We start from the raw sequence: 27,704 nt of genomic DNA, 5'->3' as shown, positions 1-27,704 counted from the left end.
CTTTAACACGAGAATGTTCATAAAAGAAAAGTTAATTTTCCGACTTGTAATAATAAACAACTCATCGCAAAAAGACGGATTGATTACCCTATTATCGGGATGGATTCTCCTTCTTCTGACATGCGCAGAAGTGTCGAAGGGTCTCGTATCTGTGGGCGCACAGTATAATCAGTCTACTCTTCCAGCTATTGATCAAACAGAAATTCTGTGCCCTTTTGAAACACATTTTTAAGCTTCCGTTTGATATCGAAACCGGTGTGACTGCTATTCGACCATTTGATTCAATCTATTGACGCACACGAAGCTACTTTTGCATATTCCTGACTCAAAAATACATAAAAATTAAGATAATTCAAACCAGGAGCATAAATTGATTGTCCCTAAAAACGGAGTTTCTAATTTGTTTGCTTTTAATTCCAAGACAGTCAACTGTATCTTGGGGGAAATCCAACAATTTCTACAGTTCACTTTTTGTTCTCTTTATTTGACAGTAAGGTATAAATTAGTATGTCGTAGTATTCTTCAGTCAGTTTTCAACATGAATTGGAGAAGAGACGATTCTGTAAGACACTCTTCGACCTTCTTGTGTTACTCAAAGGCGTACTTCAAGTTATTTATTAGCCATTTCAGAAGCCTCACCGACAGGTTTTTATAACAGCGCACGAGTCTTTACACCGATGCATTATCGTATCTCTCGTTCGCGATAAGTGTTTACATTGATTGTCTCTGGCCCAACATAAATAAAGTAGAAAGTATTTGATGATTTGTAAACATAGACGACAAGAAATCGAGTAGACTCTTTATTCTGCTGAATTTGCATTTAAAAATAAAATCACTTAAGCTACATAACTGAGTGGTAACCCCCACTTATGCAAAATTAGCATTCTGTCTAACGCAGTGGCAGCCGGTGAAAATTTTAAGTGCATATACAAAATAAAAAAATAATAAAAAAATAAAAAATTCTTTTTTTTCTAATCAGTAACCAATTTATTAATAAAGAAATTTACATATTAAAAAATTGCTTTATTGAAAATATTTCACCCTCACCACGAACAAACACCAATAATAAAAGTTTTGAATCTCACATAAATAACTCGCAAGCATACGACACACTGCCCAAACGAGCAGTGTCGGAATGGCTTGTAACGTGCAATCACAAGCGCAAACGTATATCAGTGAGTCTGACTGATTTGGCCAAACGCGATAATTTCGACACTGCGTTAGATCGCAGTGCATTTGTTTCGTAATCTAAAGCGTTAATCGAACAATCCCAATTATTAACTATTCAATCAATGTCGAAACATAAGCTGTAACTTTTAACATGTTGTATTGCATTTATATAATGTTGTAAGCATTACAACATTATTATTGTTGTTATTATTTATAAACACAAACAAAATTTAATTTTTTCATTTTTTCCTTGGGGGTGCTGCAGTGTCCCAGTGCTTATGTACGAGCCGCCACTGGTCTAATGTCTAATTCTCACCTTCTTAGTTGCATCAAGCACTTATTTAGGATGCTGAACGAATGGCGAATGCACTAGCAGTTCGGGACTTAGTCGACCAAATTGTATTTCTGTATTGGCCTAAACCAACACAGAAATAATGAAATGACATTTCATTATTTCAAATGACATCGGCTGGAGCCTCGCCCAGTTACGATACTCGTATATGGTCCCGCTCATTTCGTTATGAAATCAGGGGAATGCAGGAATCTCAGCTGCTGGAACAAACTAAATTCAACATCTGAAGAATTGAAGACAGGCGTCATCCACGTAAGAATCATCAACACAAAAGAAGTGAAACCTACAGAAGATTAAAATATATATATATATATATATTTCAACATAACTGGTATTACTTACCGAGATGATGAACATTAAAAACAGGCGCTATTCTTAAATAATAACTACAAGATATATTCAAGAAGCAGCGATCTGGGAAAGGCAGGTGTAGCAGTAGTATTGACCAGTAAACACAAAGCTGACTTTCAATAGCGACAAGCACTTTCAAGAAGAGTGAAGCGAATAAATTTCAAAATGGACAGTGATACTTATTTGTGCCGAAGAGGATTCTGGAAAGATGAGCGATATTTTGGGCAATTGTGGAGAGTAGATGATATAAAAGAAAAGCTAATCCTTGTTGGAGATCTAAGCAGCAGAGTGAAAAATCAATACCAGATATAAAGAGTGGTTCAAAATTCCACGTACAAACTTTGAGGGGGAGGTAGAGAACATCAAAATCAACCCTATTCACATAGGAAACCATGACGGGAAACGCCACCAGAAGGTACTAACAGAGACGCAAAGATACAGAAATAAAATAACACAAGGCGGTAAGTAGTGTAAAAAACTTTATTAGGCGTAACTCAACAGTTCAATAGTAGTTGGATACATAATATGGTAAACGAGGTGCACGTCTGCTATCTCAGCGTTCGTTAAACGACGCATGTTCTTCGTACGACATCAAAAGCTTGAATGAGGAAGCCCCAATTGCTCACCTGGAGTGCTGGCGAACAGCTCCACCTATCACTTTCAGGTGGCGTTTCCGGTCATGCTTTCCTATGTGAATAGGGTTGATTTTGATGTTCTCTACCTCCCTCAAAGTTTGTACGTGGAATTTTGAACCACCCTGTAAAGAAATGTTTTGGGGAAATTTGAAGAAAACATACAAGCTAATAATGGCGATAAATAGCCACTGATTCTTTTCGGATCACGGGATAGCCATGACTTTCAGAGATGGACTTTATATTCAAATGCACAAATATTATTGGAGGAAAGTGAAAACAAGAAACAATCTTTGGAAACAGTTACAAACTCTGAAGAAAATATTGGGTCATTCAAACAGACGGTGAGGTAAGTGACGATTTTTTTTCCCCTTTGCAAGAATACAAAAAGCTAAACTTAATAGTGAAGGACTTGTATTTACGTTTTTTATATTATTATTATTATTATTATTATTATTATTCCTGATACCTCTAAGGAGTCCGAAGACTCATCGCGGGAGGACACCTACAACTGTCTCTACACCTAACCTCTACTACAATCATCTCCATCAGCGCCATCTACCGCCTACCTCCAACACCACCACAACTAGTATTTTTTGTCTGTAAATTGCGTGTGTTCTGAAGGGCCGATTTGTCTGTATGCGGGAAGAAAAATCCAAGTTTCCGGGAGAAAAAACCCTGCTGCCTCCATATGATATCGGCTAACTCACCTTCGATTGAAATCGACCAGATAAAGATTCCTCCCGTCGCGACGAGAATCGAACTTAGGCCTATTCCAATCGAAGGGCGCAACGTACCGTCGTTCTTCCAATTGCGCTACGGAGGACCATGATGCTAAGAGAAAAGCTGCTTATAACGCTAGAGTTCCCAAGGGGTGTACATTTTAAAGTCCAATATTTAGTTTATACTTAATTTTTAATCACTTTTAATTTTTTTAATGTTTTAATTTTTAATCTTTAAGGAAATTTTTAAGGAAAGCAATATTTCAACCTAATATCGAAATTGGAGATTTTCAACTCGGCTCTTTACGTTATGCAGGTCCTGTCATTCTCTTAAACCCAGTCGAAGTTTTCAGGATTCTTTAACTCAGTTGAGAAACTCATCTAACAAATTTGGCATGAAAATTAGATAAAAATACCAAAACTATGAAAATGAAACATGGAAAACATCATCACAAAAATATCAAATATTTTTGTGATGATGGCAAATTAAATATGGAAATAGACAACAAAATAAGCAAAGCTGGTATGATGGAGAGCCACTTTAATAAATGTATATGGAATAAGAGAGAAATCACCCAAAAACTAAATTAGTAGTTTTATACGATTATATACAGCAATTATACAAATTAAGTGGATATTGAATCCAACATTATTTCAAAGCCGAATATATAGAAACTACAAGAGTTTTGCGCCGAATATAGAAACTATAAAAGTTTCGACGGATCCAAGTATAAGCAACCTTTCAGGACAGGGGAAACTCGTGGTAAAGGTGGAGTAAGTTCTGATCACTTTCCTTAGTATTCTCCATAATGCAAAGCACATCTCCTTGCGGACATGTATGATGCTATGCATTATGGCAGGGTGTCACTACCCAGACCGGTTTCGAACTTTGTTGAATGTTCAAGTACAGGTTAAACTCCAAAATCTCAGCGTTGTTCCACTCAGTAACAGGCTCACCCTGCCACTGAGAAGAACTCTCAGAACCGGTTGACTCTACACCGTGACAGGCTTACCACACCACCGAGCAGAGCCGCTCATATCTCATACGAGGGGTAATAACAGCAACAGCCATGCCTCAGTTGACTTCACGGGCTACAGTATTACCATTCATCACCCAAGCTTCCAATCGGTTTTCGACCTTTGTTGAGGTCTCGTTAGTGGAAGCCAGAGCCAGATGTAAAATGAAATACCCAGGTTGAAGTGATGCAGAACTCATACTTTCCTATACGAGTTGCCAAATGGTGTCAATCTTAAAAAGTACCAAGAATTACTGAAATAAAGAGCCAAAAGGCTTCACTACGGCGATGCAAAATTATAGAAATTAAATGGATATTGAATCCAATATTATTTCAAAGCCGAATATATAGAAAATATATAAAATATATAGAAACTATAGATGTGCTTTGCATTATGGAGAATACTAAGGAAAGTGATCAGAACTTACTCCACCTTTACCACGAGTTGCCCCTGTCCTGAAAGGTTGCTTATGCTTGGATCCGCCGAAATATAGTTTAATTTAAATTAGTTTAGTTTAAACTATATTCGTGTTGAATATAGTTTCTATATTCGACACGAAACTCTTGTAGTTTCTATATATTCGGCTTTGAAATAATGTTGGATTCAATATTCACTTAATTTGTATAATTTTGCATCGCCGAAGGGAAGTCATTTTGGTTCTTTATTTCAATAATACAGCAATTAATTAAAGTAATTTAAAAAGCAATTGAATACAGCGATACAAATATTATGCAGGATTATATATGGCACTGTCTTCGGCTTAGTTTATCAATTTTAATTTATGAATCTGAGAGTTAGGTTAGAAAGAAATCACTTGATCCAAGATTGTGGATCATAGATATGAGATTCAAGAGTAAATAGATGGCGTCAATGGCAGAATCATATTAAAATGAAGATATTGGGAAGAAACGTGACATTATGAACATTCCAGAATGCGTGAGCAGAGCGAATCTAAGGTGGCAAGATCACTTAAATAGAATGGCCCAGGAAAGAGTAGCAAAACTGATGATTGAAGAGGATGGAAAATCCTAAAGAAGATCAATATGCAGGTGAATCGATGACTTAGGAGTGCCTAAAAAAGACCGAAATGCGAGATCTGACAATAATATTGGAGCCCTGACTAATAACACACTATATTAAAATAATTATAGCAATATCTTACTTAAATAGGGGTGGATGGATCAAAAAATTGCTTCTTTCGACGCAGCTCACAAAACCTTGCCTTCTAAATCTTTTGACAACGAAAATCCCAATGTTGAACAAATTGTCCCAGGAAACGGGTCATTTAAAGGATTGAATCACCATGCAGCCTCCAACCATACTCGTGAAACTTCCTTTGGAAAAGTTGAAAGCATTTTTTGTCAGATTCTTTGCACCCGATTCAAAAATAACTGATCTGATCACAAACCTAAGGATTCAATTTTGGTAAATGAATGGGATGCGTGTGTTTTGATCTTTGAGTAACTTTGACTGGTTTATGCTGAGGAAGAACTTTTGCATTATTTAATAACTCTATTATATAATACGAGTTTTTCATTTATTGCTTCGAAAGTAAGTTAGCTGACTTCCTCTTCCTATTTTAAGGGGTATGGAAACTTCTTTTAATTCATACTTTAAGACTTTGAGCGTTGTAGATTTGAGAGTATTAGAAAATGTTGCTAAATGATGCAAGAAATTTCACTGTGGTAAGATGTGAACCACTCACAAAGAGTGGCATTCGTATATAATATACTGACAGCAGGTATTTTGCAATACTTTGAGAAAGCAAACTTCTTATTAATTATTTACTTGAAATCATTTTTAAAATAGACATCGTAACAGTTCTTCTTTTCTAAGGGTCTATGATTGATGTAATTTTGTTTATTTAATAGGCAGAGAAGAAAGGAGTCTCGCAGACGGTCTATGGACTCGTGTTTGGATTTTACCAGCTGACAATTTTTCTGGCTTGTCCAATTTATGGAAAGTTGGTAAGACAGTGTCCTGCTTAGTACAATTTTTTTTTTTTTTTTGCGTTCATGAACTATATATCAAATTATTAAGGAGTTCAAATAAATGGAACTAAAGTTTACGCCTTATGTTAAAAACCAATAAAGATTATTAGAATTTCTGAAGTATAAGTAAAAGTGTTAACATTTAAGACTTTATGCAGATTTCGTAGCTTTCGGCCTGGTTATGTTGGAATAGATTCTATACCAAATAAGCTTGTCTAACGAAAATATGATTTTCTGTGTTTATTTCTGATAGACATAAAATTAAAAAAAAAGTCTTTAATCTACGCTAATTACAATTGTAACGCTTCCAAAGAAGTGCGTTGATAGCTGATTATGAGATTGAGACGCTGGCTACATACTGCAATCAAAGCAACTAAGTCTACAAGGTGGGTGTTTTGTCTGCTAATTGCGTGTGTATCTGACTGCTTTGCATGTTTTGCAGGATAAAATCTCCTTCCACCTCTAATGAGCTCGCCTATCTCAACATCATTAGAAAAGCCATTCTAAAGGTCCTTGCATCCTAAACTGAATTCGATCCCAAGTCCTTCCAACTGAAGAACAAATACCACTTTTGAGAGCACCTCTCACGGTTTGAGATGTGCATTCAAAAACGAACGTGATATTGGTTCTTTTGGTAAAACGCGAGATGATTCTGACAGTGCTGTCTTCGAGTTGAGGTGTTGTAGGAAACTCAGCTTTTGCCAGGAGTTTCATAAATTGTCTTTGTATTGCTCCTAGGTCTATACCAGTTGGAATCGTTGCTACTTTTTTGTCGAATTCGTTGATTTTATTTTCAGTTCAATACTTGATTATATTTATTAATTCACTTTTTTTTTCTTGTACGCTACTATCCGCTAGTATTGCTAGCGGATAGTAGCTGTTAATCTACGCTAATTACAATTGTAACGCTTCCAAAGAAATGCTTTCATAGCTTCAATAAGCCACGCATGTTGTTCTTCGACTACAGTGATGTCTGGTGGGCTTGGGAGTTGAAATCTCCCATAGTCATGGGAGATTTCAACTCCAAAATAGGGAAGTACTCACCAGATATGAATCCTTTCTTTGAGGCTTACACGTGATCAGAATACATTTTTAAATAACGGTGATCAGAATACATTTTTAAAAATTATGGAGACAACTACCGTGTTTGAGTAAAACTTTAGTTTAATATAAACCAAAATCCAAACTCTACGTTTCGATCTTTATATCAAGGTCATCTTCTGGAGCATGTATACTATGTACAGAGAAACAAAAGTTATCAGAAAAAATCGACAGAATCCTACACCATTATAATCTCAATGCCACCTTTAAACCACCTACGAAACTTAAAAACATATTCAACTCCTTTGAGGATCCTCTCCTCCCATTAGCACATCCTGGAGTTTATTGCATCCACTGCACCTGTAACTTATCACACATTGGTGAAGCAGGACTCTCAGATCACGCTCTCAACACCTTACACCCAATTGACTGGAAAAGTACCCACTCCTTATACCATACAAAAACCTGGTCTGAAAGAAAATTTAAGGAAATCTGCGAAATTCTGATAAACCACCCAAATATCAACAATAATGGCGGCATGAAAATTCCAAGAATCCGGATGGCACATATGCAGCCTACTGAATATTTAGTATCTAGCATACTTCAGGACTCTAGGCAACCTTCAGCTAGTATTGAAAACCATTCCATACTAACTGGTTGGGATTTTTATATATAATCATGTTTTAATATATATATATATATATATATATATATATATATATATATATATATATATATATATATATATATATATATATATATATATATATATATATATATATATATATATGAAAGAATGATCATTAACTTGGTTAACATACATATTTTTATGAAGAATTGAATGACTAGAACCGAGATTTAAGTAAAAAGGTTTTAATATAAAAATACAATGTTTCGGCCTGTAACCGCCTTCATCAGGTGACATTATAAAAGAAAGAAAAAAGTAAAAACACTAAACATTGAAGGTTAAAAGACTATGAACAACATAGAGCGTCTCTATACATAATTAGCATGAAAACGTTGTAGTTGTATTTAAAGCTGTTCTTTCGTTTGTTGCATTGTTGGGAGAGTGCGTGCTTGCAGCATCTCGTGAACGCCAGTACATGATTACAGCTGAATGACTATCTGGGAGGTTGTAGCTCAACTTGTTATTTAGATGAACAGGATTGAAGATGATTTCTCTAGATTCCACAATTTTTCTCTCTAGTTCGTCACTGCAACGGAAGATGTTAGTAGATTTTTCCCAGCAGACTTTGTGACTTGGGTTTTCATCATTAGGATTAGCTGAGAAAAGGATATGACTTGGTAATGCACTGGCTCGCTGTCTCTTGTAAGTAATGTCCCTCGGGTGTTCTTCCATACGCAATTCAACAGATTTGTCTGTCTGCCCAAAATATATACTTTCAGATGTAGAAAAAAGCATCCTTAGTAAAGGTCTAAACTTTATTCCTTCCCCAAAATTAATACCCAAGGAGACACTACTTACAAAAATAGAAAAAGCTACTTCTTTTCTCCGTCCACAAGATGCAAATCTTCTACGTATTGAATCAATCTTTATTATCAATAACGCAAAACCACCTGCAGATAACATTACTTCAACAGAACGCAAAGCTATTAAAAGTTTAAAAAACAACAGAGATATAATTATCCTTCCTGCGGAAAAAGGCAATGCAACAGTCATCCTTAACTCTGAAGATTACCAGAATAAAATGCTTGAATTACTACAAAATGATACCTACTCAATATTCGAGAGAGAGATCCAACTCGTGAACTTCAAAATCGTACAAACAACTCATTAAAAACAACAACTGAATTATCCCGAAACGTTCGTTTATCTCTACGCTCTCTCCGTCCATTAATTCCTCGCATATATGGTGTTCCTAAAATCCATAAAGAGCACACCCCATTACGCCCAATTGTAGAAGGTATCAATTCTCCGACGTACAATCTTTCAAAATATCTTGCCAAATACCTAAAACGTTTTTCAGGCAAGTCACCATCCTTTATCAAGAACATTACACAATTTGTTACATACATCAAGGATATTACAGTTAATGAAGATGACATCATGGCTAGCTTGGACATAACTTCTTTGTTGACTAATGTCCCAACAGATGAAGTCCTAACATTACTCAAGGACAAGTTATCCAAAAAAATGTTATCCTTGCTTACACATTGCATCAGGTCCGTTTACTTCAAATTTCAAGATAATATATACAAACAAAATCATGGACTGGCTATGGGTAATCCTTTACCCCCTGTACTCACAAATATTTACTTAGAGGATTTTGAAACCAAGGCTATCTCTTCCTTTATTTTAACACCTAAAGTTTGAAAACGCTATGTAGATGATGTCTTCATTATTTGGAGCCATGGACATGAATCCCTTATGGTTTTCCTCGAACATCTCAATAGCCGACATCAAAGTATTAAGTTTACTGCCGAGCTTGAAATGGATAATTCCTTGCCTTTTCTTGATGTCAAACTGACTCGCTCTTCTGGTAAACTCAAAATATCGATATATAGAAAGCCCACGCATACCAACAGATATCTGCATAGTCAGCCCCATCACTTGCCTCCTCATAAGCTTGGAATAATTTCCACCTTGGGACATAGAGCCCGTTCTCTTCTGGATGACCCAAATGAACTTCTTACAGAAATTAACCATCTGAAAACTTCTTTCGAAGTTAATGGATATTCCAAGAGAATCATTGAAAAATTCCTTCTTAATCCTCCTAGACATCACTCAGAAGAAACAAATAGATTCAAAGGCAATATATCTATTCCTTACATAAGTACAGTTTCACATAAATTAGCAAACGTTCTAAGAAAATACAATATCAGAACCTTGTTCACTCCACTTCCAAAGATCCATTCCTTAATAAGCCACCCAAAACCTTGTCATTATCAACTCAAATACCTTGGTGTATATAAAATATTGTGTGATTGTGATATTCCTTATTTTGGGCAGACAGACAAATCTGTCGAATTGCGTATGGAAGAACACATGAGGGACATTACTTACAAGAGACAGCGAGCCAGTGCATTATCAAGTCATATCCTTTTCTCGGCTAATCCTAATGATGAAAACCCAAGTCACAAAGTCTGCTGTAAAAATCTACAAACATCTTCCGTTGCAATGATGAACTAGAGAGAAAAATCGTGGAATCTAGGGAAATCATCTTCAATCCTGTTCATCTAAATAATAACTTGAGCTACAACCTCCCAGATAGTCATTCAGCTGTAATCATGTACTGGCGTTCACGTGATGTTGCAAGCACGCACTCTCCCAACAATGCAACAAATGAAAGAACAGCTTTAAATACAACTACAACGTTTTCATGCTAATTATGTATAGAGACTCTCTATGTTGTTCATAGTCTTTTAAACTTCAGTGTTTAGTGTTTTTTCTTTTTTTCTTTCTTTTATAATGTCACCCGATGAAGGCTGTTGCAGGCCGAAACTAGTCGTGTTTTTATATTAAAACCTTTTTACTTAAATCTCGGTTCTAGTCATTCAATTCTTCATTAAAAAAAAAAAAAAAAAAAAAAAAAATATATATATATATATATATATATATAGACTTGTTGCTCCTCAGCCCAATGTAATGTTGCACCAATAGATAATAATAATAATAATAATAATAATAATAATAATAATAATAATAGGACTCTAGCGTTGATGTAGTAAGGTTTTTTTATTTTTTCCTTCACCGGCGGTCAGGCCAATAATTGTTGTAACAGTTGGTCAGTAACTTAAGTAAACTATGTAGATTGTAGTGCAGCTTGTTTCTCTGTATGTAGTATATATCACGGTCATCTCCAGAAGATGACCTTGATATAAAGGTCGAAACGTCGAGTGTGGTTAGTTTTACTCAAACACAGTAGTTGTCTCCATAATTTTCCAAAATGTAACCAGATATGAATGGTGTCATGGCCAAATTCGGAATAGACAAGAGAAATAACAGAGGAGAAAAATTACTTGAATTCTGAAAACAAAATAATCTATTTATTTCCAACATCCAATTCTACCACATGCCTTCCCATAAATATACGTGGACGGTGGAGTCAGTAAAAATTGTATCCAGTACGTTTTAAAAAGAAATAAATGGAAAGCATCAGTCCAGAATGACAAAGCCCTAAAAACGCTTGGTTTCGTCTCTGACCCTGATGCCCTCTCAGCAAAGATTAAATTAAAATTCAAAAATAACATTCCGAAGAGCAACAGTAGCAGCAAAATAAACGAAGAACATATAAATAAATTATGTGAGAATACTTGAGAAATAGAACTACATTTTGCTAACGTAGAAACTGCATGGAACTGGGAAGAACAACAGTCAAAAACACCGCTATCAATATTCTAGGCACAGCCATCAAACCAAGTAACAGTTGGATCGCCCCTGAAATCTTGAAACTCCTGGAAGAAAAAAGAGAGGCTAAAACACATTAAATCACAATAATTCTGAAGAAAGCAGACAACACTATAAAGGGCTAAAAAACAAAATCGATAGAATGAGCGATGAATCATGGTTAGAAGAAAAAGTAAAACAATGTGAGGAAGTAAATAAAAAGCACAACACTAAACCTGATCTAACCAAAGAATATAATAACTTCACCTTAAAAATGAAATAGTCTAATAATATCGAAACTGCACGATTCAAGATATACCAAAAATATGGAAAGAATATTACCAAACATTATTCCAAAGAAAACAAACGTGGGATTCATCAAAGAGCGAAGAAAAAGAAAGATCTATCCTAAAAGATGAGCTACTTAAAGCAATGGACCAAATAAAAACATCCAAAACTTCTGGAATTGGCTAAACTCCTACTGAACTCTGGAAACACGGAGGCCAAGGAACCACAAAATATTTATTGAAACTTTTTGACCAAATATTATTCTCAGGAGAAATACCTAAGGATTGGAAAACTGGGATCATACTACCCATTCATAAAAAAGGGTGACAAACAAAAACATGAAAACTATCGCCCTATCACTCTTTCAAATTACAGCTACAAGATATTCGTTCGTCGAGTTATACAAAACCGCATGCATAAATTAAAGGAAGAAATTGTCGAGGAGGAACAAGCTGGTTTAAGACCCACAAGATCTACAATTGATCAAATCTTCACACTTAATACTATAATGGGCTGGGAACATAATCTGCCACTATACTGCAGCTTCATTGACTTTAAACAAGCCTTTGATTCCATAGACAGAGACAAACTGATCAACATCCTAAACTCCACATCAATAGACTCCGAATTGTTGACCTTCATTTCAACAAAGACACAAAAACACTCGTCAAATTTAATAATAAGAATTTAATGATTTAATTTAATTTAATAAAGAAGAAATTTCCATTGAACCAGGAATAAATATAAATGGAAGAAACACCAACTACATCAAATGTGCAGACGATATAGTAATCCTGGCAGTATCCAAGCTACAATTAGAAAAAACAGTCCATCTCTTAAATGAAGCATGTAAAAACTTTGGAATGAGGATCAACAGCAGTGAGACCAAAATAATGAAGATAGGAAGAGAAGTTGAAAACATCTCAATAACCCGAGAACCAAACCCTAGAACAAGCAAAATCCTTTGTCTACTAAGAGCACCCTTACACAATTTAAGCAGCACTGAAACAGTAAAACGTAGAATTAACATTGGATGGTCGAACATAAATAAACTAAACAAAATATGGAAAATAACAAACTCTGGAAAAATCATCATCATCATCAACATAACGCTAATTACTGATATGGACCATATTGGTCTGCTTCCGGTCTGATTATCTATCTAATATCATTTTTTGAGGTCTACCAGCCTTCTCTTTCCAATTGGATTATATTTTAGTATTTGTTTTGGATGTCAGGTGTTGGCCATTCGATTTACATGTTCAATCCATTTTTGTTGATAATTGTTTAGTTTTTCTTACATTGATTTTGTTTTTAGTTGTTTTAAAATGTCTTCATTCCATTTTTGACCTAATAATGTGTATTTTGCAATTCTTCTCATAAATCTCATTTCACTTGTTTTTATTCTTTATTTATCTTGTTTGTTTATTGCCCAAATTTCACTGCCATATAATAATGTGGGCAACGCTAAAGTATTGTATATTTCACTGCCATATAATAAATTTCACTGCCATATAATAATGTGGGCAACGCTAAAGTATTGTATATTTTCAAGCGTGTTTCTTTTTGTACTATATTTGGATTGAGTGTTCTATTTATCAGGCCTGTAAACTGTAATAATTTTGAAGTTTTTAATTTTATGTCTTTTTCTCCTTCATATGATATTTCACATCCAAGATAACCGAAAATATTTGTCTGTTCTATTATTTTATTATTAATCACTATTTTACTCCTAACTGGAGTTGTCCTCAAAATGCCATTGCTAAAGCAATTTCAGTTTTATCTATGGAAATTTTCATTCCAAACTGCTCTACTATAATGTTTAAATTATATATTGCTCTTTGTAAATTGTCTTCCTTATCTGATATTATTACCTGATCATCTGCAAATAATAGCGTATTTATTTTGTTACTCCGGGAAATTCTTATACCTTGATTGTTTAAGGTATTAATATTTCATTAATATAAACATTGAAAGGTGCTGGAGTCAGGGGGCATCCCTGTCTTACTCCTTGGTTTATAAATTGTTTTTCAGACATTTATCATTTATTTTTATTCTTATTTCATTATTTTTGTATATATTCAATATTGCATGTAGTAAAATATTAGGTATATTTATTCTTTGTAATATATCAAACAGTATATATCTTTTTACTTTGTCAAATGCTTTTTCGTAATCTAACTCTTAAAACATCTTAAAATCAAACTATTCAAAGCCATGATCATTCCTACAGCAACATATGGAAGTGAGTCATGACGACTCGCTGAGAAGGAACTACTCAAAATAAGTGCATTCGAGGGGAAGTGCCTAAGAAAAATAAACAAAACATACTGGACTGAACATAAATGCACAGAACAAGTAAAGTAGAATCTCAACTACCAGGACAACCTCACAGACATTATACTTCAGCAACAGCTCCGTTTGTTCGGCCATATCCAGAGAATGCCTCCTCACAGGCTTCCAAACACCGTGCTAAATGGAAGTACAGGAAAACAGCGTCCACCCGTAAGTCCTAGGAAAAGTTGGCTCATATCCTTTAAAGAAAGAGGCAAATTCCCCAACTTCATTACTATGCTCGAAATGGACTAGAAGTAGGACATTTGGAGACAGATTGTACATAGGGGACTTAACCCATCACCAGACGGATGAGAAGAAGAATCATTTCCATGATAATGCCCATTCCCGTTATTTGCAGTTATATAATATTGTCGTTCTTACACTCATATTCTTAACATTCGTCCCATTATAGTTTATTTCCTGACTATTCATGTTAGGTCTCATACCAGCTATTAGTTTTCAAGACTTCTGATACTAAACCCATTCAGGTGTAGGCTGTCCATCTTATACAAATCTAATCTTCCCTCAAACTCTCTTCACACATCCAGAACCTCGTATCCATTCCTTCTACACAGCCTGCATCGAATTGTTACCATCATAGCCATTCTTCTTAATTAATTTTTATCACATCGAGGTAATATACTATTTTCACTTTCTCACTCTTCACTCTCAGAACAGGGATGATTCTGCAGGAATGGAAAGAATATATGGTAATCCCATTGCACGCGGGTAGTTCAAAGACCGATGTATCCAACTATCGCCTATCACTATCTCAGAAGTGGTGGTGAAGATTTTGGAAAATTTGGTTACGACTCACTTTCAGAAATGAGTTGGTAGTGAATCTCTGCTTTGCAATGAAAAGCATGGGTTTAGTAATGGAAGGTCATGTTTTAGCAACTTTTTGACATTCTATGATAATCTTACCATTGAACTAGAGAAGGGGAATGGATACACCATGATACGTTTGGATTTTGCTAAGGCTTTTCACAGAATACGGCATGGAAGACTGTTGCATAAATTGGAGAATATGGTTTTTGGTGATAGAATATTAGCATGGATAAGAGGATGGCTGAATGACAGATATCAAAAGGTGGTATGCTGGGGATGTGAGTCTGCAAGATTTAAGGTAACCAGTGGTGTACCGCAAGGATCAGTGCTTGGATATCAGTAAATGCTAAGTTATGCACTTTGGCATGATTAGATATTCAATGTAGTATTACGTTAGTGGGATATTATGTTACTGACAAGATATTGGGAAGGATTAGTGGGATTATGATACCGATCAGGCTAGGGGATCTTGGAGTGTTAGTAGATAGTAAGCTGAAGTTCATGGGCCATGTAGAAAAAATTTAAAATACAACCCAAACGATAATTGTAATGCTGAAACGAACTTTCACATGTAAAGATAAGGATGTAATTTTGCCTCTTTTCCAAGTGAGGCCTTATCAAGGCCTCACTTGGACTATTGTGCCCAGGTCTGGTCTCCTGATTCTGATATAGTGGAGAGAGTGCAAAGGAGAGTGTTAAAATGATATCAGGATTATGGAATACTGATTATGAAGACAGATTGAGAATTTGTAGACTGCAGGCACTATCAAACAGGAGAAAGAGGAGTCATAGGATTGAGACTTACAAACTTCTGAAAGGGTCATACAGGATTTCAATTGATGAAATTTTCCATTTTATAGATGGTTGGGAATGGACAAGAAGGCATCTTTGGAAGCCGAGAATGAATGCTGCTAAGAAGGGACGAGGAGTACATTTTTCTCTCGTATAGTGATGCATGATTGGAGTGGATTGCCATTGGATGCTGTGTGTGCAAGTAGTGGAAATGGATTCAAGAACAAGTGGGATAGCTGGTGAGAATAGCATGCGGCCTCCCTCGATGAGTCCCTGACTCCTTTGAGGTCTCTCTTGATAATAATAATAATAATAATAATAATAATAATAATAATAATAATAATAATAATATTTTATTTGCTTCTGGCAAATCAATATGCTACTAGAAAAATTATTTAGATTTTCCCCACTGGTATATCATTTTTAAGCAATTTTCTCAATACATTTTTTTTTAGATGACAAGAGTTCCCCCAAAGTTTATGATGACTGCGGGAATATTTGTAACCGGATGTTGTTCAATCCTTTTTGGGTAGGTTTTGGTATTTAATGCATTTGGCTTACATATAAGTTTCATGCAGGATTAGGACAATTTCCAGATGGAGTTCCATCTGGAAATTGTCCTAATAATACGTAAAATACAATAATTCTAAATAAATTCCAGCTGCAACCGATTTCAAAAAATAACAAGACTAGCGAATACTGCCTACTCCCTTAGAAACTAAAAATCATACAGGATTTAAAAAACATAACATTAATAAATACGAGTTAAATGTGTACAATTCATGAAAAACGGAATAAAGATGATATCTTTTACCTCTAGAAATATTACAAGGAATATACAACATTACAAGAATTATTGGGAAACCTATATTTCTCCAATACCACGTGACAGGACAAAGCCTACGAACAAGGGAATATTATTATTATTAGTAGTATTGTTGTTGTCCTTCATGGAGTCGGCAGGCTCATCGTTGGAGGTTCATTCAACTGACAATATATTTCTCATAACTGAATGTTAAAATCCCTAACCTCCTTGTATTAACAACACATTCTGATAATGCGTTCCATTCGCTGACATAAAAAATCTACTCCTCACATCCCCTCTTCACGACTCTTTCATAACTTCTAGGGATGACTTCTGGTTTTTCCCCTCTCGTATTAACATGCTTACCCAGTCACTCACCATACGCATGCTGAGTAATCAATTGTAATACTAGAAATGTGGCATGATTTAGAGTTAACTGACCTCCGTAATTTTTCGTGATGAACTGCAATATTAGACGTTAATCAGTTTTTGCAACACCGGCATATATGTCCTAATAAACTATAGGCTTTACTAGCAATTTAAGATCAATTATGGATAATAGCATTTGGATACGTAATCGTGAAAAGCAACTCATAGAGTAAAGCTGATCAAATAAGCAGGTCAAAGAGGATAGGAAAATGTTCAGAAGGTTTTGTCTTCCCTCATTGGTTCCAGTGATGTTTATAAACCAAGAGTTTCGAAGCTCTTCCATGGCTGGTACTGGAATTACATACTGAACTAGACAACTTGCATTTCATGGAAGAGCTGCTAACTATAAATCAAACATCCTCCTCAAAAAATGTCCAGATAGGCCATTAACATGGTTCGCCGTTAACATGGTTTAACCATTGAAAGCTGCGATATAAAGTGTGAATCATGATAAACATACTTCAAATTAGATGGAGGTCTTTGAATAGATGGCTGCAGTAATAGTGTTTATGAGAGCGTGTTAAGTATGCTGATCGGGGTGTGAAAATGGTTCTTCTGCTTCGGGTGAAAGCCCTTGGTTTTATTCATAACCAAAAGAAGAATGCGGTTATGGCACAACACCCCCACGTCATCCACGTTCTGGAAAGTTCAGTTTTCTCACCCTGTGGTGTTATATGGAAACGACCCAGTTGAGTATCAACATTATTATTATTGCAAGAGCATTACTACTGCTGTATAGTGTTAGAGAAAATGAGGTGCAAAGATTAGAGTGATCAGCGGCTCTGCTTTAAATATGGACAACAAATGATGTCGGTTGTTCTAATAGTGCTAGACTGCCAAAAGAAAGATATTTATAGGATCGATTCTAGTAGTTAACTAGAGGAACTTTTTCTATGCTTTCTTTCCATTCTTACATGAACTTTGGCTTAGGCAAGTATGATTTTTCACCTGGAAGCTCGTTTTCTTAACCTAACAACTCAAGAAAAATCGACCCCAGAACTCACACTATTTCAGATAATAATATAAACCTAAATCTTATGGTCTTAAATACCTGTTCGTATTTAGGACCATAAGATGCTAGCATTTGTATGCCGAACATTTCCTCTGCATCAGTTCTATAAAATCCTTTGTTTATCATAAATGTTTTGAGCACCCCCCCTTTTTCGCTTATCAACCAACTTTTGCAATCCACAAATCTATCCTCATGAGCATTCCATGTACATATTGGTCACTTTCCTTCGGATCCTCTCCACCAATTCTTCGTTCCAAAGAAACCCAGGTGACCAGACTTGAGCACAGCAATCCAGATGTGGTCGTATTAAGGCTTTATAAAATGAATGATAACTCCCTTATCTCTCCTTGTTAGTGTGTTCTTCAATAACAAAGTAATCCCATGAGTCACCCTGACTACTTTAGCAATATGCCCTCCAAATTTAAGATTTCTATCTACTACTTCTACTGTTCCCAAATTCCAACCTTCATCTATTTCCTGGAGTACAGTTCCCTCAAGATGGTAACACCTTGTAATCTTCTTCTTTTCTTCAAGGATTAGGCATTTCCCTGTTTCGGATTCACTGGTTTTTCCATGTTGCAACTAGTCCCCCCTTTCTCTCCCTTTGGTTTATATTTATCCACCTCATTTGGTAGACAATATCTTTCCATCCTAGATGGATTCTCTTTCTCTTTCTTGATCTCTTCTTTTGCATTGTAAATATCTAGCTCACTTCTGATGTCTTCATTTCTTAAATGGTCCAATTTTGTGCGTTGTATTTTACTTTCATCTTTCTTTTTTAAGTCCATGTTTCTAAAACATATAACAGAGTGGGAGTGGCCATTACTTTCTAAAATTAGAGTTGAGTTTCTCATGTTTATTTATTTATTTTTTTTAATTCAGAATCCTTTTAATTGTTCCACAGATTTTCTGAAATTTCTTTATTTTTTTCATTGATACCTTTATCTTTTAGATACGTTATTATGCAGCATAAATACTTAAATGGTGTCACCTGTTCTATTATTCTATTTTCTACGACGATTTTTGATCTAACCTCACCTCTTCCTTTAAATGCCATAACTTTTGTTTTCTTTTGTGAAAATTTTTAAAATTGTATTGTTGGTTTATTTTGTTTAATTCATAAATTGATTTTTGAAAGTCATCTTCGTTGTCTTGTAATGCAGTTGGATCATTTGCATTGTATTAATAACAGTTCTTCTGGTTAAATTGATACCTTATTTTATTGTTGTTTTCCATATTTAATAATCTGATCAATATACACCAATTAGTAGATAGAAGATTGGTAGACACTATCTACCAATGCTCTGGATACCCCTGTTATTTGAAGTTATGGAACATTCCAATTTTGTTAATAACATAAAAACTGGCATAGAGATAGTAGGAAGCAATATTTCATCGTAGCAGTTGAATACAGGTGGTATGTCAACACGACGTGAACTCAGTGACTTCGAGAGAGGTGTCATTGGACATGTCACATTGGTGGCATGTCCATATGTGCCATTGCCAGTCAATTGAAGCATCCAGAATCAACGGTAGTAAAGTGATCAACAAATGGAGAAGTTCTGGCATCACAAGTGCAGGAAAACACCCAGGGCGGCCGCCGAAAATGGCTGACAGGGACAGAAGGATGTTAAAAAGGGTGACACGTAAAAAACGGTTACATCAGCACAGACAATCCGTGATGAGTTCCAGAGTAACACACCATGTTGAGCACTAATACTAATACAAAAAAAACTCCATTTACTGGGTTTCCACGGAGGAGCAGCGGCACATAAGAGTGCTATATCAAAGAGCGTGTGAACTGGACAATTGACCAGTGGAAAACGGTACTCTGGAGCGATGAATCAAGGTTCACCTATTTCTAGTCTGATGGCAGGGTGTGGGTGTGGAGGCAGCCTGGTGAACGCTTGTTACCACCGTGTACTATGCCCACAGTAAAGTTTGGTGGTGGAGGAGTAATGGTGATGTGGGATGCATTCAGCTGGTTTGGAGTGGGACCACTGGTCGTTGAGTCCTGACTTCAACCAATCGAATACAAGACGAATTAGAGCGGCGATTGAGGTTCAGAGCAGCATGTTCTCGATATGTCGCTGAACTCAGTGCTGCTTTGATAGAGGAATGAAGAGAAATTCCACCTGATATCCATCGCCTATTGCTGGAAAACCTCCCTGAAAGGGTGAAAGATGATCAAAGCCAAAGGTGGGCATACTCGTTATTAGGGTTTGCCTGCTACTATCAATTATAATTGTTAAAGTGTCTGGACAATTATTGGTGGGTAGTGTATATATTGAACGAAGCTGGAGATAAGCTATATCCCTGTTTAACACCTTGATTAATTTCAATCTCTTCTGTTAATTTATTACCTAACTGTAACTGTATTTTTGTATCTTTATATAAACTTTATATAGCTTGTACCAAATGTAATGGATATCCTTGTTTTTTTCCATTATATATCCTTAATTTTTGTCTGTATATTTTATCAAAAGCTTTCTCATAATCTATAAAGGTCAGATGAAGCGCTAAATTAAAGCATCGTCTTTTTTCAATAATTTGTTTCAATACATAAATATTGTCTACACACAATCTTCCATGTCTGAAACCATTTTGTTCATCTGATAGTAGATTGTTTGTAATATTTCTAAGTCTTTTATTTAGGATTTTACTTTAAATTTTGTAACCTCTGTTTAATAGACTGATTGCTCTAATTTCCAAAATCGTATCTTATTATTATTAAGTGACACTTCCAAGCAGTCCAAGGACTTATCGCAGAAGGGCACTCTACTGTACTTCGCTAAATGCATCTCACCCTTTCCACTACTACTTAATTCTTCTACTACGACACTACTGCCATCTACTGCTCATCGTTATCATCAACAACAGCACTTTTTGTCTGTAAATGTTGTCGTGTGTTCTGAAGGCTGATTTATCTGAATGCCGAATCAAAACCCCCAGTTGCGGGAGAGAAAACCCTGCTTCCTCAGTATGAGATCGGCTAACTCACCTTCAATTGAAAAAGCCCGCCCTTATAACCTTCCCCTCGTCACGACGAGAATCGAACAAAGGTCTTTTCCAGTCGGAAGGCGCAATGTTCCGCTGTTCTTCCAATTGTGGTACGGAGGCACCAAACATTCCGCAGCTGACAGGATTATTACCTTCTTAAATATAGATATAACCTTTGCTTTTGATCAACTATTGGTGTCGTTTTTCAACTGAAGATAAGTGAACCGATCTCATACGGAGGTGGAGGGATTTTTCCTCTCAATAATCAATTTTATTCCACAAAAAACAGCCGGAGAATATGCACAATTAATAGACATAACATGGCATACTTGTCTCATAGACTTACAGTCTTACACAGTCCTATAATGGCAAGGAATGTGCGATATTTTGAACCCATGTATTTATTTTTATTTTTTAAACTCAGAACATTGCAAATATTGTTTTGTAAAAGAGTAGTAGTCGGTAGTCACTTTGGAGACTATTAGAGAAGATTTTCAAGAATATGAGTTTTAAAATCTCCTCAAACAGTTAATTATTAATTTTAAGAATCTGTGATGTAAATGTTCTTCACCAGATTTCCAAAATGCTGTATTTATGCCATCTAATCCCATTGATTTTCTATTTTTAATACCTTTATAGTTTCTTTTAGTTCTTCTGATGTAATTGGTTCTATATCAGTACTGATTTCCTCATCATTGCTTTCTGTGATTAGATTTGAGTCATACCATAAATTCTTATAATATCTTATCCATTTCTTCTCTTGTATTATGTTAACTTGTGTTTCTTCATTGTTTCATTTCCATAATATTTTGTAGGCTATGTTTTGTCTTCCATGTATGCTTCTTCTATTTTAATAATAAATCTGTCCCAAGAATCCTGCTTCCTGTTTCAGCTATTTTCTTTTGTTTTTTTTTTTAACCCTATTTGGCTTTTGGACACTGAGTGGGCACTTCAATCTCCACCGGTGGCCAATCAGAAATAGATGGCCCATGACTATCACTAATTATAGGCTGCAATTGATGTAGAGACGGGCAAACAAGTGTTGCCATCTCTTGGCACCTTACCCTAACAAGATGTGTTACTGTCTGAAATAATGTTGGTTCTATGGTCGATTTTCTTTAGTTTCTGGGAGAAAAAATCAACTTGCCATTGCTAGACATCGACTAACTCAGTAAATGGTCGAAGAAAGGCTTAGAAAAAGTTCTTCCAGTCAAAAACTAGACTTGAGCTTAAGTCTGTCTTCAGGTGGCTTAGTGCAGAGGATGCAACCGCCACCTCCACTGAACTACACAGGCATCGCTTACTCCCTACAAAGGAATAACAGGCGTTAGGTGATTATTATTTATTATTATTCTTTTGTTTTTGTATATTTTTTCGTTGTCTTTTATGTTCCTGAAGGAACGATTTGTATGCCATTTGTTTTTCTTTTCTTGCATTTTCTATATCTGTGTTTCAAATTTTTAATGTTTTATTATTATTATTATTATTTACAAAGAAAAGATGCCCTATGGAAACAATTTAAGAAGTCGCCAAACAATATCGCTTTACAAGCTGAATACAAAAGAAAACGGAATCTCCTAACAACACAGATTAGAACGACAAAAAGAAACTACTATAGCAACAAATTAACAACAGCTCGGAATGATATAAAGGAAACCTGGCACCTGATTAATGAAATGCTGGACAATATACACAGAACCACTGCCTCAGAAACAATAAAACACAGATTTGCTAGCGACCCCAAATCCCTCAAACAATTGGCAAACAACTTTAATCAGCATTCGTGAACTCTGTCCAAAAACAACAAGAAACAACCTTTCCTCACACAAACGAACATTCTCCACTAGGTCCACGAGCAACTAACTCGATGTGGTTCCCCACAGTAACAAAAGAAAAACCAGCAGTGGCAATTCAACGAATTAATCCCAGCAAAGGACCGGGGATAGACGGAATCAGACCAAAAGACATCAAGAAACACTCGACCAAACTACTTCCAGTTATACAAAAACTGTTAAATAAAATCTTCGAAACGGGACACATACCTGAAACACTGAAGACTGCATTAATCACACCCATACACAAACATGGAAAAAGAAACATTATAAGTAATTACAGACCCGTCGCCACGTTGTCTGTAATCAACCAAATCATGGAGCTCATCGTGCATTGCAAACTCTCCACATACGTTGAAAAATTTCAAATCATAACCAAAACACAATATGGCTTTCAAAAGAATAAAGGTTCTTTCTTTTAAGGTTACACGGTGATCAGCATTCATATTTATAAATTTAGGGACACAAAAACACATGTTGAACAGATAATTTTATTAATTACTAATAAAATAAAACTTGACGTTTCAACTTCTATATTGAGGTCATCATCAGAAGGATACAAGTGTATAAGGAACCAAGCTACATGCTCTAGCCCGGTATACCGGTAAACTAAATCTACGCAGTTAATTAATCCTTTTTCCTAGCCTGACCTCTAGTGATAAAAAAAATAAAATAAAATAAAAAATATAAACAAATAAAAAATAAAAATAAATAAATAAATACATAAATATAAATAAATAAATATAAATACAACTACAATTGAACTGCTAAAGTCCTCATGTATTAATATTCTTCTGGATAGTTCTGATTGTTATAATATGATTTCTTTCAGTTGCTGTTGAATGTTACAAACACTTCACCAGGTTGTCTTCTTGTAGTGGGATTTTTCCATGGCTAGTTTAGGTTGTTATACAGGTTGTAGATGGGTCCTCCACATTCTTGAAATGGTTAGGCCATCATTTTTGTTGAGATTTGGGTTGCGTTTGAGCATTTCACATGACTCTTTAAATTTTCTCTCAAACCAGGTTTTGGTGTGGTGTAGGGACTTGGTATTTTTCAAATCAATTCTGTGGTATGTTTGGAGTGGGTGGTCAGAAAGGCCGGTTTTTCCAAAATGGAGGTATTTAATGTGCCGTTTGTGTTCATCTTGTCTGATTGGGATAGTTCGCCCTGTTTCCCCTATGTATGGTATGTTACATGTGCATTGTAGTACGCATTTTGTATACCCCTGGATGGGCTAGGTGTGGAAGAGGATATTTAGAACTGAGTAGGTGTCTTAACTTGTTTGGAGATTTAAAGGTGGTTTTAATGTTGTATTTGCGTAGTGTTCTGTCTAATTTTCAGAAATGCCTCTAACATAAGGAATGGCAATAGCATTCCTGAAATCTTTTTTGTTCTTACTGGTATCTTTATGGAGGATCTTGTGAATGGTTTTTTTACTGTATCCATTTTTTATAAATGTTTGGTTGATGATCTTGTATTCCTGGTTTAGAGCTTGTTCATTAGAACAAATTGTTAGAGCTCTGTGTTTAAGGGTGCTTATGACACCTAGTTTTTGTGTTGGGTGGTGGTGAGAATTTTTGTGTATGTATTTGCCTGCGTGTGTAGGTTTGCGGTAAACTGAGAAGGAGAGATGGCCAGAGGGAAGACGTGTGACAAGTGTGTCTAGGAAAGGAAGAGAGTCGTTTTTTTCCATTTCACATGGAAAACACATGGCCCGAAGAAACAACAAAAACATTAATACCTCATTATGCCCGTGCACCCAGAATTTATGGCCTGCCAAAAATACACAAACCAGGCACGCCACCACGTCCGATTGTTGAAGGAATTGACAGCCCAAAATATAACTTAGCCAAAAAATTAGCGGCCACACTCAATGAGTTGGTAGGTCAGTCCCCTTCCTACATAAAAAATACACAACATTTCATTAATAAAATTAAAAACATTACACTCAACGACCGAGATTTATTAGTCAGCTTTGACATAACTTTCCTTTTCACCAATGTCCCAATCAACGACACTATCTTGCTCCTACACAACATATTTCCAGACGACATCACGGCCCTCTTTGCCTACGTACTCCACTCTGGATATTTCATGTGGCAAAACAATTTTTACCTTCAAAAAGAAGGTACAGCCATGGGATCACCGTTTTTCTCCCACAATAGCTAACTTTTATATGGAAGACTGAGCAACGTGCTCTAGAGACAGCATGTCTAAACGACGTATCTGAGCCCAAAATTTGGGCTCAGATATGTCGACGATATCTTCGCCATTTGGCCCCACGGCCGCAAAGCTCTAAATACATTCCTTAGCCACCTAAACAAACAACACAAACATACCCAATTCACCATTGAAATGGAAAAAAACAACTCTCTTCCTTTCCTAGACACACTTGTCACACGTCTTCCCTCTGGCTGTCTCTCCTTCTCAGTTTACCACAAACCTACACACACAGGCCAATACATACACAAAAATTCTCACCACTACCCAACACAAAAACTAGGTGTCATAAGCATCCTTAAATACAGAGCTCTAACAATTTGTTCTAATGAACAAGCTCTAAACCAGGAATACAAGATCATCAACCAAACATTTATAAAAAATGGATACAGTAAAAAAACTATTCACAAGATCCTCCATAAAGATACCAGTAAGAACAAAAAAGATCTTCTAAAGATCCTCTTCTCTAGCCCACCCAGGGAGTATATAAAATACAATGCACATGCAACATACCATACATAGGGAAAACAGAGCGAACTATCCCAATCAGACAAGATGAACACAAACGGCACATTAAATACCTCAATTTTGGAAAAACCGGCCTTTCTGACCACCCACTCCAAACATACCACAGAATTGATTTGAAAAATACCAAGTCCCTACACTGCACCAAAACCTGGTTTGAGAGAAAATTTAAAGAGTCATGTGAAATGCTCAAACGCAACCCAAATCGCAACAAAAATGATGGCCTAACCATTTCAAGAATGTGGAGGACCCATCTACAACCTGTATAACAATCCAAACTAGCCATGGAAAAATCCCACTACAAGAAGACAACCTGGTGAAGTGTTTGTAACATTCAACAGCAACTGAAAGAAATCATATTATAACAATCAGAACTATCCAGAAGAATATTAATACATGAGGACTTTAGCAGTTTATTGTAGTTGTATTTATTTATTTTGATTTATTTATTTATTTTTATTTGTTTAAATTTTTTATTTTATTTTATTTATTTATTTTTTTTATCACTAGAGGTCAGGCTAGGAAAAAGGATTAATTAACTACGTAGATTTAGTTTACTGGTATACAGGGCTAGAGCATGTAGCTTGGTTCCTTATACACTTGTATCCTTCCGATGATGACCTCGATACAGGGTCGAAACGTCAAGTTTTATTTTATTAGTAATTAATAAAATAATCTGTTCAACACGTGTGTTTTTGTGTCCCTAAATTTATAAATATGAAAAAAATAAAGGAATAGCAACACTCCTGGAAGATTTCACAGACCTAATTAAAGCTGCATAGGATAAAAACAAAATAACATTAGTCGTATTCATTGACGAGCCTGTGTAGCTCAGTGGATGTGGCGTTAGCCAACCACGTGCTTGGCCACACGAAGGAAGACTTGGTTTCGAGTCGTTGGCAACTAGAGGAAATTTTTCTAAGCCTTTTTTCGACCGGTTCCCGAGTTAGTCGATCTCTGGCACGGGCAAGCAGGTTTTCCTCCCGGAAACTCGGGTTTTTCGTCCTGTAAACTCAAGAAAATCGACCGTAGAACCCACATTATTTCAGACATTAAAATATATTGTGTTAGGGTTAGGGACAACGAGATGGCGGCACATTTGAGCCGTCTCTCTTCACTGAGTACCGCTTAATTAGTGATAGCCTTGGGCCATCTATCTCTGATTGGTACCAGTGGAGATTGAACTGCCCACCCAGTCTCCAAAAAGTTATATAGGGCTAAATGGCCTCGCCAACTCCCCGTATACGGGAATAAAAAGGCATTAGCTGATAGCTGATTGTATTCATTGACCTAACAAAAGCATTTGACACACTAACACACAAAACCTTGTTAACGAAACTAACGCATATCGGAATCGGAGGTCGTCTACTCCAGTGGTTTAAAGCATACATGAGAAACAGGAAGCACATCACACGTATAGGATCAGCATACAGCAAAGAGGTACCGGTAACCTGTGCAGTACAACAAGGAGCTGTCCTATCTCCCATTCTATTTAACATATACACACACGACATAAGCCGTCTTCCCCTAAAAAATAAAATCTTCCCGTACGCAGACGACACGGCCATAGTATCCAATCACAACAACGCAAATATCGCTTACACAAATATGCAACACGACATCAATCAAATCACTGACTGGTTAACCAAAAACGGCATATATATAAACCCTGGAAAAACAAGGCTAATGATATTCGAAAACCCCCAAACTCTGCCCATGGAAACTAAATATCTCACTATCCGAGATTCATCCCCCTATACACAAAGCGCAGAACCTAAAACCACAACCATCACACAGGTGAAAACAACACGCTATCTCGGACTTCACTTTGATGATGATGAAAGTTGGAATAGCCATACAAACTACCTACATACCAAGCTTAGGATAATAGCAAGCAAACTATACCGATTAAAAAACATTACCCCAACGCACATAAAAATACTAATCTATAAAGCATTATGTGAAAACATTTTTAGATACGCAATCACATCATATGCATTCTGCACAGA

At 35.9% G+C, this 27,704-nt stretch overlaps 1 protein-coding gene across 1 annotated transcript in view; it reads left to right on the top strand.

Moving 5' to 3' along the window:
• Window positions 1-27,704, top strand: part of LOC150107030 (MFS-type transporter SLC18B1-like) — a 213,497-nt gene that overhangs the window by 18,669 nt on the left and 167,124 nt on the right. The window contains exons 3-4 of the mRNA XM_090392910.1: window positions 6,116-6,211; window positions 16,325-16,398. Of these exons, the coding sequence (XP_090249036.1) occupies window positions 6,116-6,211; window positions 16,325-16,398 (170 nt within the window). The remainder of the gene's footprint in view (window positions 1-6,115; window positions 6,212-16,324; window positions 16,399-27,704) is intronic.

Source organism: Typopeltis vanoorti, chromosome 5 (genome assembly GCF_054136105.1).
Source record: "Typopeltis vanoorti isolate ZY-2024b chromosome 5, IOZ_Tvanoo_1.0, whole genome shotgun sequence".
NCBI lineage: Eukaryota > Metazoa > Arthropoda > Arachnida > Uropygi > Thelyphonidae > Typopeltis > Typopeltis vanoorti.
The sequence above is the reverse complement of the archived record's forward strand: the minus strand, read 5'-3'. Positions and strand labels throughout refer to the sequence as shown.